General features: G+C 39.7%; 1 protein-coding gene across 1 annotated transcript in view; it reads left to right on the top strand.

Annotated features, from left to right (window-relative positions):
- The window catches only part of LAMA4 (laminin subunit alpha 4), a 199,998-nt gene that overhangs the window by 96,370 nt on the left and 89,031 nt on the right, over positions 1 to 14,597 (top strand). The window contains exons 9-11 of the mRNA XM_007951567.2: positions 1,150 to 1,261; positions 4,287 to 4,454; positions 8,461 to 8,654. Coding sequence (XP_007949758.1) covers positions 1,150 to 1,261; positions 4,287 to 4,454; positions 8,461 to 8,654 — 474 coding nt within the window. The remainder of the gene's footprint in view (positions 1 to 1,149; positions 1,262 to 4,286; positions 4,455 to 8,460; positions 8,655 to 14,597) is intronic.

Below are 14,597 nucleotides of genomic sequence, written 5' to 3'. Positions count from 1 at the left end.
AGAGAGTGGGCACCTCCCAGAACATTGTTTTGTGCCACTCCCAACAGAAATACTCCAGGTGGACACCTTCAGCAATCAGGAGCTCCTCAGTTGCTCATAGCAAATCCCACCTTGGAGTTTACAAAGACTTATGGGTAGAAAAGCCACACAAAGTAATTTACTACACCGCAAGCTCATTCAGCTACTTCAACACTGTTATAGAGCTGGGTTTAAAAAGTACCAAACAAGGCAAGCAAGCATTTACCAAATACCAGACTGAAGAGCTCCTCCTCTCCTTAAATATGGCCCCTGAGTCAGTCTTTCTAATGTGAAAGGAAGTACCCATCCCCCACACTGCAGAGCAAGCAGTGTCCTGGCCTTGGCCAGTTTCTATTCTCATAGATCAGCTTCTGACCATAATAACACACACACAAAAAAAATACACATATGCACCCACACACCCCCTTTCTTCAGAGACCACATTGAGTTGGAATTTAATTTTGTCAAATACCACATGGGAGGTCTGAAATAGATGCTTCCAAGTTGAGAGAATGGAGTCAGCTTCTCAGAGAAGAGCTCCAGTCAGGCTGAGCCAAATCTGCATGAGCAATTATTTGTACACAAGTCCCATCAATGTTGATGGGAATTTGGATTGAAGCACTGAAAACGGTGTTTCAGCCCAGTGAGCACAATCCTTTAAATCTCTGTGGTAATTCAGTCTCAGCAGGGGTTGGACCACCCAGAAGCCATTGGATGCATGGTTCACATCAAGGTCTGCCTACTTTCTCAACAGTTTTCTCTTTGAAACTCTCAGCTCTATAGTCAGCACAATGTCAAACTGATGGGTAGACATGGGTAATTTCCTAGTCTGGCATCTTGAGGTACACTTGAAATTCAAAGGGTAAATGGCATATGAAATGCAACTGGTTTGGATTGTACTGTGACCGATGGTATAGGAATAGCATCTGATTTTAGTCCATGATTCTAAGCCTAGACATTACAAAAGCTTTCAAGGATGATTTCTGGGACAATTTTATATGTTAATAGAAGTTTTGTATGCCAGCAGAATTTATGCTTATGGAATGCATTGTGCTCACCCAGCCCCATATGTACATATACAGCATTCCTTTCTCGTAAATTTAACATAGTGTCTATACGGGTTATTTGTAGGAAAATCAAGCATCAAGAAAGAGTCAACTGATTCAGAAGGAAACCATGGATACCATTAACCATGCAACTCAGCTTGTCGAGCAAACCCATGAGATGAGGGATAAAATCCAAGGTAAATATATTCTCTTCTGATTCCAATGAACATAAAGGAACCAGCCATGTTATTAACAACAATAAAAATAATGGCTTCAATCAGTGCTTAACTATGTGCCAAGAACTGTGGTTAGAGTATTATATGTTTAAACTTCCAAGGTCTTCATTTTGAGTTTATTTATCTGGGATTTCTGAACACTCATCCCTGGTTCCTATCTGTTGTATTTCAGGAACAAAATTATAGAATCATTCCTGTTTCAGGCACTTCACAGAAGTGGGATGTTAGACTGCAACCCTGGCAGAGGAAATTACATACTATGGTTCCCTAAAATGCAGTGGTTGAGTAGGAGTTGCATATCTTTCTGATATTTGCAGAGAAAACATTGCCTTCAGTGAATGGCAATGGATTGTCAGCTAATCTAAACCATCATAAGATGTTTGGGTTTTTTGCTCTTTCCCCAAGGACCAGGCAGACTACATGTTCTAGGTCCCTGATCCAGAAGAAAAGAGGGGAGTCCGTGTGAGATTCATTTGACCTAAACCATTGTGGCAGATTTTAACTTCCCTCTTGAAGGTTTACTTATTTGTACTGTAACTTCTAGTAAGTACAGGTTGTATCTTGGAGATTGCATCTTGAGGGGCAGCACTGAAGGCTGGCCTTCTGTTTTCCAACAGAAAATAGGCAATTCCATTTGTTCTAAGAGAAATTCCTTGGGTTAGAGTCTGTGAAGATACAGTATTTGTGTAATTCCATAGTTTTTATTATCCTATATTTTAAAGACTGGATGACAACACCAACTGTATCTCAGAACACAATTGCAGTTAAAGGACCCACAGTGGGAGATTTGTATCTTTATTTCAAGATATCAGGGGCATATTCCAGGCAGCAGGATATATAAAGCCAGCATTAATCATTTGTTACATTTCCTTTATTGCCTATAATACACAATAAAAGCAAATGACATGCATTTCAAAGACTCCCTGCTTCTATCCTCATCATCTCATGCTTTTGCATTTACCAATAAAATAATGTTTTCCTGTAGTGTTTTAGAATTACTATTGATTTATTCAAAACTAAGATTGAATGTAGAAAATTAGATGACCTCCTCCAATTAAGAAAGAAGTGCCTATCTAGGCAATAAGTAAAGCCAGCATGCTAGAAAGCTATTTGGAGCAAATAATTCACCTTTGCTCATATAATCCAAATTTTGTTTCTAGGGTGTTTCATTTGGGAAGAATCTGAAATCTTCCATGGCTCTTTAAGTATGAGAAAGAATGAAAAAGAAGTATACATGGGAAACAATAATTTCCATCAATTTTTACCTTTTAAAAATAATCTATAAACCTAAGACTAAAGAGAAAAGTATATTGTCTACATTTTCTGTTATAGCCTATACCAGACATGACTAAAATGAAACAGGCCAAAATTGTAAATATAATGCATGCATCAAAATGCCAAAGAATTCTGCATTGCAAGTGTTAGAGGGAAGGGGAAAAAATTCTTTGTTTCATTTATTTCAGAGTTTAGTATTTTAGACTTCTACTTGAAAAGTAGAGGTTTACTCTCACCATAGTTTTTTTTCCTCACGTATCTTGATTTTCTTATACTTTTCTTAGTAATATTTATAGCATTAAAAAAAAAAAAAAAAAACTCCTCCCCTGTTTATCTTTCTTCCTTTGGAATTCAGGAATGCTGTACAACACCAAAGGTGTGTCATTCATTATTCCCAACCATCCCTAAAATAACTGCTGGTGACCTTCAAGCTATTATCCATATAAAATACAACCCTGTATCACAGTTTGATTTATGTGACACCAGTGTTTGTTTACCCATCTTGTCTAGCCAGCTGCGTAGATCATAGTAAGCCACAGACACACAATTTCATTTATGCCAGAAAGATAAAATGCTTCCTCCCATAGCTGCCATAGGACAAGGTGGCAATAACATAATTTTCTTCTGATCATATATAGCAGGAAGAGGGAGTCAGAGAACTATTCTGTTCTGCTATTATTTAGACAAATCACTTAATCCTTCCAAGGCTCAATAGTTCCTTTTGCTTCTAAAATTCTTCATTCTACTTATGAAAGTGGAATGAAAATGATCCCAGAGCCAAAATGGATCTATTTTGACAAGTAGATATATGCCGAAAGCAAATAGAAATTGTTGTTGTTCTTATGTGCCATCGAGTCGGACCCGACTCATAGCAACCCCTCCTTAGGTTTCCGAAAAAATAAAATATGAGTAAAAACTCAGAATATACTAAAACAAATGCCTATGTTATAACTAGTCAATAAAATAACCTGAAAGACCCACTTGAGTTACTATCAGCATGCTTTCATTTTGGTGGAGAGCTTTGGTCCAATTCTTGGCTAAAATAAAATTAATGCCTAAGAAAAGCAACTTACGTATGACAGGAGATACAGCAGAACATTTTCTCCAAGTTAAGAATTTTATATTAAAAAAAAAAATGAATCAAAGACTGCAGATTTGTGTACCTTGAATATTGTTGTTGTTGTTATTATGTGCCATCGAGTCGGACCCGACTCATAGTGACCCCTCCTTGGGTTTCCAAGGCAGTATCACTACAGAAGTAGATTGCTGCATCTTCCTTCTGAGGAGTGGCTGGTGGGTTTGAACCACCAGCCTTCTGGTTAGCAGTCAGGTACCTTAGGCACTATGCTACCAGAGCTCCCACCTTAAATACTAAAAGCTTCAAATCATGGAAATTAACCAGACATAGATGAAAATGGGGCAGGTTTGTATTAGCCCCATTCCCATTCTGAAAATACCTCATGGGGAGCAGAGACAAGTGGCTTCCCAGGTTTTACTTCTCTTTGGAATAAGTAATGAACTCTGATGTAGACATTGGTATTTGCAGCGTGGATACTAGTATATTATCTTTGAATGGCCTCCTCTTTCTGTTTTAGGATCAACATCATCCTATCCCCACCACCCTTCACTCCTCTGTGTCTTCCATGGTGTCACTATAAAATGCCCAGTCATGTTTCTCTGCTGCCTTGTTTCACCACCTTCTTCCTTTCAGAGATCAACAACAAGATGCTCTATTATGGAGAGGAGCAGGAACTTAGCTCTGAGGAAATCTCTGAGAAGCTAGTATTGGCCCAAGAGATGCTTGAAGAGATCAGACACCGTCAGCCATTCTTCATTCAACAGGAGCTTGTGCATGAGGAGGCAGATGAAGTCCATGAATGTAGGTATTTTTAACCTCTATCTAACCCAGCAAATGTTTGCTTTCTTTATGGGTCCAGGAGAGGACATAGAGTCTACAGCACAACATTTGGTCAAAGCAACCATTCCAATATTCAGAGGTATTTAGAATTTATATGTGGCCTCAGGGAATCATTCAGGTCAACTTGACTATATGATCCAGGCCCAAACTTGAGCCTTTGGAGAACAGCTTTGATCCCTCAAAGAATCTGCAAAAATTTTACTCCTGTCAGAAACATGTAGGAGCATAGCACTTGGTAAAAACATATAAACTGGGGAAGGAGGGTTGAGGGGATCCAATTCCCTGAAGTATAGTAAGAAATTTTCTTGAGAAGGCAGAAAAGCTACAAGCCTGGCCACATCCACATTCTGAGGGCTATGGATGACTTTCAATGGAGGTTTTTCTTATTTTAGTGTATCCAATTTGTATTGATTTCCTCTGCACTTCTCTGTGCTACCTTTAGTAGAAAGCTTGATGTCTCTTTTTTTTCCTCCAACTTTGCTCAGATTTTTGTTTTATTTTTTATTTTAACTGATTATCTTGTTGTTATTAATGGGAAGCCCCTTAGAAAAAGCTCAGAAGGACATATGTACTGGCCCAAAGTCAGTAGGAATAGAAGATAAACTGTGTTTCACTCTTCAAAGGCTTTAGGGAACATGACCAGGGTGAAAGAGAGTGGAGGCAGGGCTGGGGTGGAGCAGTGTGTGGAGGTCAACCCTGGGACTGCATGAGGAAGCTAGCACAATGTGAGAGATAGGAGACGTCTCAGAATGCAACCAAGGAATGTGTGCAATTACAGGAAATCCCCTAGGTCAAGAATTCTTTACTGGGTCCAGGAAGGTTGTAAACTTGAACAGGAAACAAATTATATCTTTATTTTCATTAACCTCCAATAGAAATTTAATATTTCCTTCAATAATGAACGTAGATGTCTAAACACAGTGGTAGTATCAAACTATGACTTGGTTACTCTATTTAAAGTCTAACAAGTCATCCCAAAGATCTGGTTTAAAACAATAGCCATTTATTTGTTCATGATTTCATGGTGGACAACTTGGGCTGAGCTCAACCAACACAATTTGGCTAACTCACGTGCTTGGGCCTTAGTTGGGATGGCAGATTTCTCTCTTCAAGTGGAGTCTTGCCCTCAAAGAGGCTAGCCAACCTAGTCCCAGGGAACATTCCAAAAACGCAAAACTGGAAAGTGCAAGGTCTCCTAAGCTTCAAAACTCAACACTGTTACTCCCATCCCATTTCATTGGTCAAAACCAACCCAATTCAAGGGATAATGAAATAGACGCCACCTCTCTATGGGAGAAACACAAAGTATTTGTGGCCATTTTTAATCAGAGCAATCAATAAAATAAATCACAGATTTTCATATCACATTTCAGCTGTTACAGATAGCTCACAACATTGTTTAAACTCATCGATAATTCAAAGTTATGGCAATTATTAGACTCAAACTTAGATCTTGTTTAATGCTTTAGAAAAGAAAAACATGTATTATTATTTTACCAATTGGGTTGTCTTTTTGTTGTTTTGTTTTGTTTAAGTACATTGCTCTCCTTTTTAACCCTATGTATTTTGTTTTATGCATTTTAAAACATAAGAAGGAATCTATAGGCTTCACTAAGGACCTCTGGTGGCATAGTGGATAAGGCATTTGGCTACTAACCAGAAGGTCAGTGATTCAAACCCACCAGCCACTCTGTGGAAGGAAGATGGGGCAATCTGTTTCCATAAAGATTTACAGCCTTGGAAACCCAGAGTCAGAATCCACTTAATGGCAGGGAGTCTTGTTTTTTTGGTACAGGTTTCACTAGATTTCAAAGGGACAAATGACATAAACAGGGTTAAGAACACTAACATTAGGTCATTTTCCTACAATTATTACTATCAACTGCTGCTAACAGTTATTATGAATATTCTAAAAGAGGAACATTCTCTTTTTTATTATTTATTTTGATTATGACTTGGGTACAAATTTACAGAGCAGAATTTGTTTTACATTCAACAGTTCATGGACATTTGATTTCATGCCCCATTATCATCCCAAACCCTAGCTCACTCTCCTCCCCTCCCTTCCCTGTGACCATCTCCCCCCACACTGTGCCCTTCGTAACTATGCATAGGATTATTTTTTTCTTTAATTTTATTGTGATTTGGGTGAAAGTTTACAGAGCAAATTCACTTTCCATACAGCAATTCACATACACTTTATCTCATGACGTTGACCACAATTTCCCACAATGCAACAGCTCCCCTCCTACTTCCTCCCCGTAACTACCTCTTCCTCGTGTCCCTCCCTCCTATGCACTCCTGCCCCTCAAGCTCTCTCCTTGTGCATACTTCTATTCTCCCATGACTGATTTGTCCAAGGAGTGTATCTATCTAATGTAAATGTTCAGTTCATATGCCTGTCTTGTTTGGTTGGAAGCCACAGGAGTGGGTACAATTCCAGACCTGAAGGGCAGCTAGGGGCCATAGTCTCAGGGACCTATCAGACCAGCAAACCTGGTTCCTAAAAGAGGAATGTTCTAGACATAAAGGTATATTATGGTGTCAAGCATATAAAGTCTTAGAAAGAACCAGAGAAGAATTTCAGTTTCTTGCCCATTTCTGAGTCAGGATGAAGCCAGCTGTCATGAAGGCTGGTGCTCTAATGTCACAGCAGATGCTCCCAAGCTCCTTGCCTAGTCAGGCATTCAACAAGACTGCCCTGGGGAAATGGGACCAATCATTCCTCTCACTTAGTCATGTTCAGCCTAAACCAAAAAACCAAACTCACTGCCATCAAGTCGGATCTGACTCATAGCGACCCCTCCTTGGGTTTCCGAGGCAGTATTTCTATTGAAGTAGATTGCTCAGTCTTCCTTCTAAGGAGTGGCTGGTGGGTTTGAACTGCTAGCCTTCTGGTTAGTAGTAAGTGCCTTAGGCACTATGCCACTAGATCCTAGTGAATACATTGTCACCCACTTTCTATACTCAGCCATTAACGTGAGTTGTCCAGTCATAGTGATAGAAGAAAATACAAAGCCTCAACAGGTTAGACTGATATTCCCTGAAGAAAAATAAAATTAAGCCCATAGTCCATGCCTGAACTTTTTGAGCAGAGAATAAAAACATATGCACAACTGAAGAATATCATATTATTGTCATATAATCTTCCTTCTACCCAAAATACTGGTTTGGGTTTGACCAAAAAGAGTTAACTAAAAATGATTGCCTGGAAAGAACACAGACAATGAGTAATTATGAACATCATTGTATCTTATTATCAAAAATATAATTTTGGTTATTTTTAATAAGAGAAACTACAGTACAGCTAAGTCATCCTTATATAGTAAAATTATTAATAATTTGGGTAATAGGCATAATATAATGACACAGTTTCCATATAAAGCCATATATGACATGGTTTCCATATAAAGTAGATCACCCCATCTTCCATTCACAGAGCAGCTGGTGAGTTTGAACCTCTGAGCTTCTGGTTAGCAGACAAGTGCCTTAGGCACTATGCCACCAGAGCTTCTTACACATAAAGCATAATCATCTCAATAGTAATGTAATCAAAAGGAACTCTGGTGGCACAGTGCCTAAGGCATTTGACTGCTAACCAGAAGGTTGGAGATTCAAACCCACCAGCCACTCCACGGAAGGAAGACTGGGCAGTCTACTTCCATAAAGATTTATTGCCTCGGAAACCCAAAGGGGGTCGCTGTGAGTCAGAATCAACTCGATGGCAGTGAGTTTGTTTGTTTGTTTGTTTTTTAATGTAATCAAATTCTTCTTCCAGCTTACCGTGGTCCAATGGCTCCCAAACACTACAAAATAGCACTTTTGCTTCAAATGTAAAACAAGAGGCTGCTTTTGTCTCCATTGCTAAAGTAGAGAAGCTATGGACTGTTAAGTCTGCACCCTCACTAAATGCTGGATAAAATGGGAGATGATAAAGCGGCTGAGTTTCTATTTCCCTTTCTTCCAGTACTGAGACAGGCTGAGAGTTGGCAGCGGCTGTACAATGATACCCGCTCCCTGTTTCCTGTCGTCCTGGAGCAGCTAGATGACTATAATGCTAAGTTGTCAGACCTCCAAGAATCACTTGACCAGGCCCTTGACCATGTCAGAGACACCGAAGACATGAATAGGGCCACAACAGCCAGGCAGCGGGACTATCAGGTACAGTGGACACTAGGAACTGTAAATGCATTTTCATGCACAGCCAACATGAAGTTACACCAAAAGGGACAATTGGTATAAATTTTTGTTAAATATTGGTTTGTTTAAATGTTAGTATTTTTTTTAAATATTGATATATTTGTTGCTGCTATAATTTGATAATGAAAGTACATGTGCCTAAAATCAAGTTGAAAATATTATCATGGTTTAGCTCTTGCATTGATAAGAATGCTATTATTCCTGAAGCTTGTATCCACATGTATGGATGCATTCCTCTTGCAAGTAAGTAAGAAGGGTATTATTTTTATGCATAACTGTCTTCTACTAAGAGCACTAGAACACCAAAGCAGCCCAGAGCCCACACCTACAGGGGTGAGAACTGGTGATGGTTATGTGTCCACTCCAAGTAGGATAACACTGTTCTGTTTGCAAGAGAGGATTCAAAGCATTTAATAAGAGAGAAACAATACTGTAACCTCATGCAACCATTACAGGGGTGCACAGATGAAGACTGAGAACCCTCCACCTTCAGTCCTGAGGGCTCTGAAGGGAGAAGTGGATCTGCCAACCCCAACAAGTCCTGGTAGGACAAAGCAACCAATGCTACACAAGATATCCCAGCTTTACTTCTTGTGGTTAAAGGGACTGTTCTGGAAGGAAGTAGAGTTTCATTACATAGGAAAAAACAAGAGCTAGTACTTACTAAAGACTCTCTTCCTCCTCTACACCACTGCAGCCTTTAGCAGTCCCCTGGAATGTTTATCAAGCTTCAAAACCAAACCCGTTGCCATTGAGTTGAATATGACTCGTGGTGATCCCATGTGTTACAGAGAACTTTTGCTCCATAGAGTTTTCTTCACTGTAATTTTAACAGGAGCAGATCTTCTTTCTTCCATGATACCACTGGGTGAGTTGAAAATGCCAATCTTTAAGGTAGTAATTGGGAGTAAAAGATTTGTGCCACTTAGGGACCTATTATTTACTTACCAAACCAAACCTTGCTGTCGAATTGGACCAGACTCATAGCGACCCCTCCTTGGGTTTCCGAGGTGGTATCACTACAGAAGTAGATTGCCCAGCTTTCCTTCTGAGGAGAGGCTAGTGGGTTTGAACCACCAGCCCTCTGGTTAGCAGTCAAATGCCTTAGGCACGACACCCCCAGAGCTCCCATTATTTACTTACAGGAACCTATTATTTACTTATTAGTAGGGGTAAGGGAGCTCTGGTAGCATAGTGCCTTAGGCATTTGACTGCTAACCAGGAGGCTGGCGGTTCAAACCCGCCAGCCACTCCTCAGAAGGAAGGTTGGGCAATCTACTTCCATAGTGATACTGCCTCAGAAACCTGAGGAGGTGTTACTATGAGTTGGATGTAACTCAGTGCCAGTGAGTTTTTTTTTTTCAGTAGAAGTAAACTGTGATTTTCATTCCAAATTGTAAGTTGTCAGTCTTAACAAAGTGCTTTAGGTCTTCTTCACAAAGACCTATGGCAGAGAACACATGCAAGTATATCCTGTGCTAACATGTTCAGTTCTCTATTGATACAAGTGGACAATATTACCCATATGTTTTCAGTTCTAAAGGTTAATGATTGCTGAAATATCTTTGAATTAAACTTTTCTTATGCATAATTTTTATTTCTACCTCATGCATGTGGATACCAGGAATTTGGCATTTTCATGATTCAGACAGATGGTAGGCCTCATTTAGCTTTGCTAAACAAACTTTTCTACTGAGTACAAAAACACAGCATGAGCAAGATTTCAGTAAGAGAGCAACATGGCATTGAGACATTTTAAAGCCCTGCTCAGTCTCAATTCCCCTTCCTATTCCACAATTCTGGAGCTTGGCATTAGTCAAAGGCTCACCCATTTTGCCCTCTTGCCTTCCCTCAGTAACTTTCCCTCCTCTCACTTCAGTTCCTGAGAAGGATTTGTGGATCTACATGCTTATCCATAACTTCTCCCCATGGTGCAACTCTCATATTGGTATCTGTCTGTAGGAATAGCCACGTAGATATGCCCCACTTTTACCTACTAAAATCGATGTTTTCTTCTATCTCCCTTTCCAAATATTTCTTTTCCTGTTGGACTGGAAACTGGAGACATCTTCTCTCCCTTGCAAGTTACCAGGATCCAAGTCCAATGGTTCTTAAACTTTTTTTTTTTTTTTTTTTTTTGAGAATTCAATGAAAACTGAAACACACGCGCGCACACACACACATCTTTGCTAGGGAAAAAAAATGTGCACTGTTCATACACACAAGTTTGGCAGACAAGTCCAGGTAGATCATCTTAATCTCAAGAACACTGCCCACCAGTAAGGACCCCTTCTTCCTCTACACTAATGCAGCCCTTAGTAACAGTTCCCTGGAATGATCAGCATGCTTCATCATAGTGGGCATATATGCTGCTGCTTCCCATTCAGTATTAATTGCCAAATGTGATATGGTATACTGTGTTGTGTGTGTGTGTGTGTGTGTGTGTGGTATGCATTTAATCTCCCCTCATTAGATTGTAAACATCCAAAGGGAAGGATCCCTGCCTTCACAAATTAAATCTGTTAAGGCACCCAACACAATGTCTTACATGAGTTACATTTGTTGATAAATGAATTTATGGGCAAATGTATGGTTCACTCTCAAGTAATACAGAAATAGTTTTTGGGTACTGGGTATTACTGATTATAATTTTCTTTTCATGTTAACTTGGACCTCAAAATTACTAAGCAATGATATTAGCATTCTTTGTGTAGTTTTCTGTATTTAAATGCCATGAAACTTTAATTTCTTCCAGTATAATGTAAAACCCAACCTTTCATTTATATAGTAGTCTATCCTATAACAGATACCAGAACACCAGAAGGATGTTTAGTTGTGTTTTATTGACTATCCAAAGGCATTTGTCTGTGTGGATCATAACAAATTATGGAAAACATTGAGAAGAATGGGAATTCCAGGACATTTAATTGTGCTCATGAGGAACCCATACATAGACCAGGGGCTGTCATTCAGACACAACAAGGGGATACTGCATGGTTTAAAATCAGGAAGGGAGTGCATCCAGGTTATATCCTTTCACCATACTTATTCAGTCTGTATGCTGAGCAAATAATCCAAGAAACTGGACTGTATGAAGAAGAACGTAGCATCAGGATTGAAGGAAGTTTCATTAACGACCTGCGATATGCAGATGACACAACCTTGTTTGCTGAAAGTGAAAAAGACTTGAAACACTTACTTGATGAAGATTAAATACTATATAGTCTGTAGTATGGTTTACACCGCAACAAAAAAAAAAAAAAATGAAAATCCTCACAACTGGACTGCCAAAGGAGTAAGGAGGCCACATCTTCTGACCTCCTCTAACCCCACAAGAGGAAGGCAGAATCAGCATCAGTAGCCCAAGGCCTATTCCTGTGAGGCCAGACATGCTGCCTCCCTCCAGCCCTTTCACCAGCCCTGACACCAACCATTCCTCCCACAGCACCCACCACCTCTCTGCTGGATTTGATAATTCACTGCAGTGGCCACACAGAACTCACAGATTATGGGGTTTATTAGGGAAGCAACAGGCTACAATTCAAATTCAGAAACACACTCAGTCTCTCTCAGCCTGCTGTCTCTCAGCTGACAGTCTCTCTCCCAGCAGTGTGTCTCTCTCTCTCTCTTTCTCAGAAGTGTATGTCTCTCAGTGCCTCTCTCAGTAGTGTGTGTCTCTCACATCTCTCTCTCAGCAATCCATATCTCTCTTGTCTCTCAGCTAGCAGTGAGAGATTCCTTCTGCCTCTAGGAGGGCTCCTTTTGAGTCTGGCAGAGTGAAAAACTAACCAGTCCCAACATCAGAATTCTACACACCTGAGAGAGAGTGAACTTCCCAGGAGATTGTTTTTTGCTGCTCCCAACAGAAATACCCCAGGTGGATAACTTCAACAATCAGGAGCTCCTCAGTTGCTCATGGCAAATTCCACCATGGAGTTTACAAAGACTTACGGCTAGAAAATCCACACTAAGTAATTTACTACACCGCATGGACCAGTAAGCAGCATCATGATAAATGGAGAAAAGATTGAAGTTAAAGATTTCATGTTACCTAGCTCCACAATCAACACCAATGGAAGCAGCAGTCAAGAAGTCAAATGACATATTGCACTGCACAAATCTGCTGCAAAAGACCTCTTTAAAGTGCTGAAGAGCGAAGATGTCTCTTTGAAGACTAAGGTGCACCTACCCCAAGCCATGGTGTTTTCAATAGCCTTATATGCATGTGAAAGCTGGACAATGAATAAGGAAGACAGAGAAGAGTTGATGCTTTTGAGTTGTGGTGTTGGGAAAGAATACTGAAAGTACCATGCTCTGCTAAAGAACTAACACATCTGTCCTGGAGGAAGTGCAGCCAGAATGCTCCTTGGAAGTGAGAATAGCCAGACTTCGTCTCACCTACTTGGTCATGTTGTCAGAAGGGACCATTCTCTGAGAAAGCTATCATGCCTGGTAAAGTGGAGGGTCAGTGAAAAAGGGGAAGATCATCAACAAGATGGATTGATACAGTGGCTGAAATGATGGGCTCAGGTATAGCAAGGATTGTGAGGTTGGTACAGGACCAAGCAGTGTTTCGTTCTGTTGTACATAGAGTAGCTATGAGTCAAAGCTGATTTGATGGTGCCTAACAACAATATCCTATAACAAATTGGTCTGAATGGCTCTGATTTCATTGGAATTTTTCTGCTTTAGAAAATGAACTTCAGTATTTCAGTTTCATATTACAACATTGTTTAGAAAAGAATAACACAAAAAAAAATTGTCTTAATATAAAACCAAGAGTAATCCCATAATCACTTTGATGCAGGCAAACAATAATCACACAACTAATAATTGCATTATTGATTTCATCCTACACCTCCCAACCCCAAAGGGTAACAGAACAATGAAAATCTTCATATAGGAATATAGGATTCTGTATTTCTAAAGGAAATAAAATAATCTTTAGAAAGTTCTGTTTAGGGATTTTCATAAATTAAAACTCTTCCTTCCCACCAGGACTGTTAAGATAATTTTTAAAAAATAGTATGAAACTTTTTTTTCATATGTGAAATGGATGCTGAAGTATGCTGAATAATGCTAATGATATCGATTTCATAGTTATTGGTTTTCAAAACTTTCTTTTGTTCAAGTTGACCATCTTTCTCTATGAATTGTTTCAAAGCTAATTTTATTGTCCTCTGCTTAATGATATATATGATAAATGGAGGAAACCCTTTAACTTGAATTATATCATTTTCCAACTACTGCAAATGAACTTATCATGCAGTGCTGCTAGCACACCATTTTAAAGTTTGGCTACAGGAGTTCTAATAAGATGACAGAATAGGCAGAAAGACTGAACAGACCCTCTTCAACAAAGAAAAGGGGAATCAATTAACACAGGTGCAGAAGATAATCCTGGGCCCCTGAGCTTTGAAGGGAAGGATATAGAAGTGGACTAAACTCCAACTAATAGAAGAATTTGCATGAAAACACCAAAAAAGGAGACATACAGAGCTGTGCTCTGGTAGCAATCAATCCTGATGGCACAGACAGTGTGGATATTGCTGAGTGGTGGTAGGACCTAAGAATTAACCTAAAGATCAGCCCTGCTAGCCAGGGACTGCAATGAGGACTACACTGGTGTCTGGTGAATAAAAGGGTAAGGAGCAAAGAGGAAGGCAGGCTGAGCTATGGACTTTTGCCTGTCTGGAGGACACAGTCATTTTGAATGTTTATAAGCCGTTCAACCATTCTTCATATTTAAAGCAACAGCATTCTCCCAGATTCCAGTGACTTAAGAACAGGCTCCACTTGCCGAGAACTGCAAGGACATTGCAGATGCCAACAACTGGCAAGGTGCAATATTCCCCTTGTTATTCTTGAATTGGCAGGAAACCCATTCCAGTCTGTGTGCTCTGA

This window comes from Orycteropus afer, unplaced genomic scaffold, assembly GCF_000298275.1.
Source record: "Orycteropus afer afer isolate SDZICR_OR568_19922 unplaced genomic scaffold, OryAfe1.0 scaffold00299, whole genome shotgun sequence".
NCBI classification, from domain to species: Eukaryota; Metazoa; Chordata; class Mammalia; order Tubulidentata; family Orycteropodidae; genus Orycteropus; species Orycteropus afer.
This window is presented reverse-complemented; position numbering and strand designations above follow the sequence as displayed.